General features: G+C 36.9%; 1 protein-coding gene across 1 annotated transcript; it reads right to left on the minus strand.

Annotated features, from left to right (window-relative positions):
- Window positions 1-259: 259 nt before the first annotated feature.
- LOC111408586 (protein DETOXIFICATION 53-like) lies at window positions 260-2,036 on the minus strand (the record flags this gene model as incomplete). Its single annotated transcript, XM_023038331.1, has 2 exons — window positions 260-751; window positions 902-2,036. Coding segments are annotated over 2 exons (1,404 nt in total), but the record flags the coding sequence as incomplete, so codon positions are not given.
- Between the last annotated feature and the right edge of the window lie 731 nt (window positions 2,037-2,767).

Genomic DNA, 2,767 nt, shown 5'->3' on the forward strand with positions numbered 1-2,767 from the left:
TTGTCGTCGATAAATTTTCTTACTACGTTACCTAATTTTAAGATAAAATGATTAACATTTGACTCCACAATCATTCTAATAATGTGAAATATATTGGTGACGGTGTTATCCACCAAATTATAGCTTTAACAAGACAAAATCTTTCATATCTTGAATTTAGCTAGGTTTAACAATATTCACACAATAATCAATCATTAATCCAATATCAAACAAGCTAATACAAAAAGAATTACTAGCTAGTATCGAAACCGACCCAAAATCCATTAAAAAAAATCTAAACTTTTAGTAACATCACAAGTAACCAAGAAAAGAAAAATTCTACTTCTAATCCCATGAATTCAAGTTAATCAAATAATCAATGAACTTCAACCAACCTTTCCTATCTCCTTTTTTTACCTGCTGCTACAAACAATTAACAGATCTGCAATTTTCTTAACAAAATGATTTACACTTCATGTATATTAACCCTTAAGGAAGAAAGATCAAGGGACAAGATTAGTTACTGTATCTTCATCCTTTTCCTCAGCAACCATTGTCAGCTCCTCAGCCCTCTTAGCCTGGTGTTTCCAATCTGTCTGAGCTAAAGTAAACAACATCAAGATTAAGCATGAAACTTGAGCTGCCACTAGTCCCAACCATAGCCCCTGAAATCCAATTTTCAGTTTGAATGCAAATAGAGCTGCAGATGGCAATCCCACCAGGTAAAATGCTGCAAGGTTTATCCGTACCCCGATTTTAGGTCGTGCAGAACCTGCCGTCCAAGATATAATTTAAATGAATAGTTTTGTCTCGATTTGTAACAATTAAGCTTTTAATTGAAGTTTCCGTACAATATGATATGTGGTACAAGCATCATCACGTGGAATGAAAACTTGAGCTTTTAAATGAGGCCGTTCGATACCTGTAAGGGCACCGCAGGCAGCTGTCTGGGGAGCATTTCCAATTTCAGCCAATCCCAGAATTGGAAGGGCTGCTGAGATTAGAGCAAGAACTTGAGGGTCACTTGTGTACAATTTTCCCCACGAATTCTTAAGGGCTATACTCAAACCAAAGGCTGAAATCCCATAACACAGTCCTAAAAAGATTCCAATAATGGTGGCTAATTGTGCGCGAGCATGCTCTCCAGCGCCCAAGGCATGGCCAACGCGTTGCGATATGCTCAAACTGATTGCAAATGAAAGAACATAAATTGTTCCTGTTGTTTGAATCAAGACTCCCATGGCTGCTACACATGATTCTGGATTGTTTAATAATCCACTGAGGAACAGAATTATTTCGTACCACCACCATTCGAGACATACTTGAACTACGCTTGGCAGTGCTAGGCCCAACAATGGCCCCCATCCGCGGATAATCGAGCCCAGTGTTGCACCAGTCCAAGGTTTTATAGCCACTTTTGAGAAAAACAAGTAAATGAATAATCCCATATTATTGTTAATGGAATATATAACAGAAGCCATGGCAAGACCTTTAACCCTTAAATTCATATACGTTACAAGAAAATATGTAATAGGCAGGTGCAAGATTGAAACACAAGTAGCCACCATAGTATTCGGCGAATTCAACCCCTGAGTCCTTAAAAATGTCCTAAGAGGAACAAGAAAAGCATGCGGTAATAGCTCAGGTAGGTTAAAAATCAAGTAATTTTTGGCTATTTTGCTTATGACTCGATCCTGACCTAGGCGTTGGAAAACTAGTTCGCCGTTTAACCATAGGACCGCCACAGGGATGGAGGCAAGGAGGAGGAGGAGGACAGTTTTTATGTAAGTTTGGCAAAGAATAGACCATCTTCTAGCCCCAAATGCTTGGCAACAGATGGGATCCATTCCTGTGCAAAGGCCTTTCATTACTGAATATCCTGTAATATTTGCAAATCCTACTGCTAAAGAGCCACCAGCCAATTCAGGTTTCTCCATATGGCCCAAGAAAAGCATTGAAATTATAGTTTTTGAATAATAAAGCATTGTTGTTATTGCCATAGGACATGCAATTTTCCCCAATTGAAATAGCTCTTCAACAACCTGCAATATTGATATTCATTAATTCCGCCATAAAATAATTTCCACAAACACTGGAATAATTTTCCAACAGTGCATGTGCGTGCTTATAAAATGATGGGAGAAAATGGTCTCGTCGTTGAGTCCGTACATTAGATATACCCTGTTTTTTATCTTCATTTCATTTTGCTAAAATTTTATTTATTGATAAAGTACGTATCGTACAAAATATAAGGTTAAAATTAACTATAAAAAGTAACTTCTTAGCAAAATAGAATGAAACTCAACACGAGTTTCTTGGCCGGGTTTTAAAGATTCATTTACAAATTTTACGAGCAAGAAAGGGACTAATACGAGAAGAAAATTGGAGAAAACAGTTCTAATTCATTGGGCACATATGAATTTTCTTTATATCAGTAGAAAAATTAAAAGAAGTTAAGAAAAAAATTATCCCTCCGTATGATCTGGCTACCATGTGCAGACCCTGTCCGTATTTTTGGTCTGACGTCAGGCCAATCATATACTTCACGTGTAAAATGAAATCACAAATTTGTTTAACCATTGTTTATGATCATGCGTGACAGGATTGTAAGATGCATCACAATTTACAATGATATCACCCAAATAGCTTTTCGGAAAGGTTAATTTAATTTATATATTAGTGTTCAATAAACTGTACGGGCACCCCAGAGGTTGTTGAAGGCCAAAAAGAAAAAAAAAAGGAAAGATAATGTTTCAAAGTGAAACCCAAGGGATTTTTCATAGAAGTC

This window comes from Olea europaea, chromosome 13 (assembly GCF_002742605.1).
Source record: "Olea europaea var. sylvestris chromosome 13, O_europaea_v1, whole genome shotgun sequence".
Classification (NCBI taxonomy): domain Eukaryota; kingdom Viridiplantae; phylum Streptophyta; class Magnoliopsida; order Lamiales; family Oleaceae; genus Olea; species Olea europaea.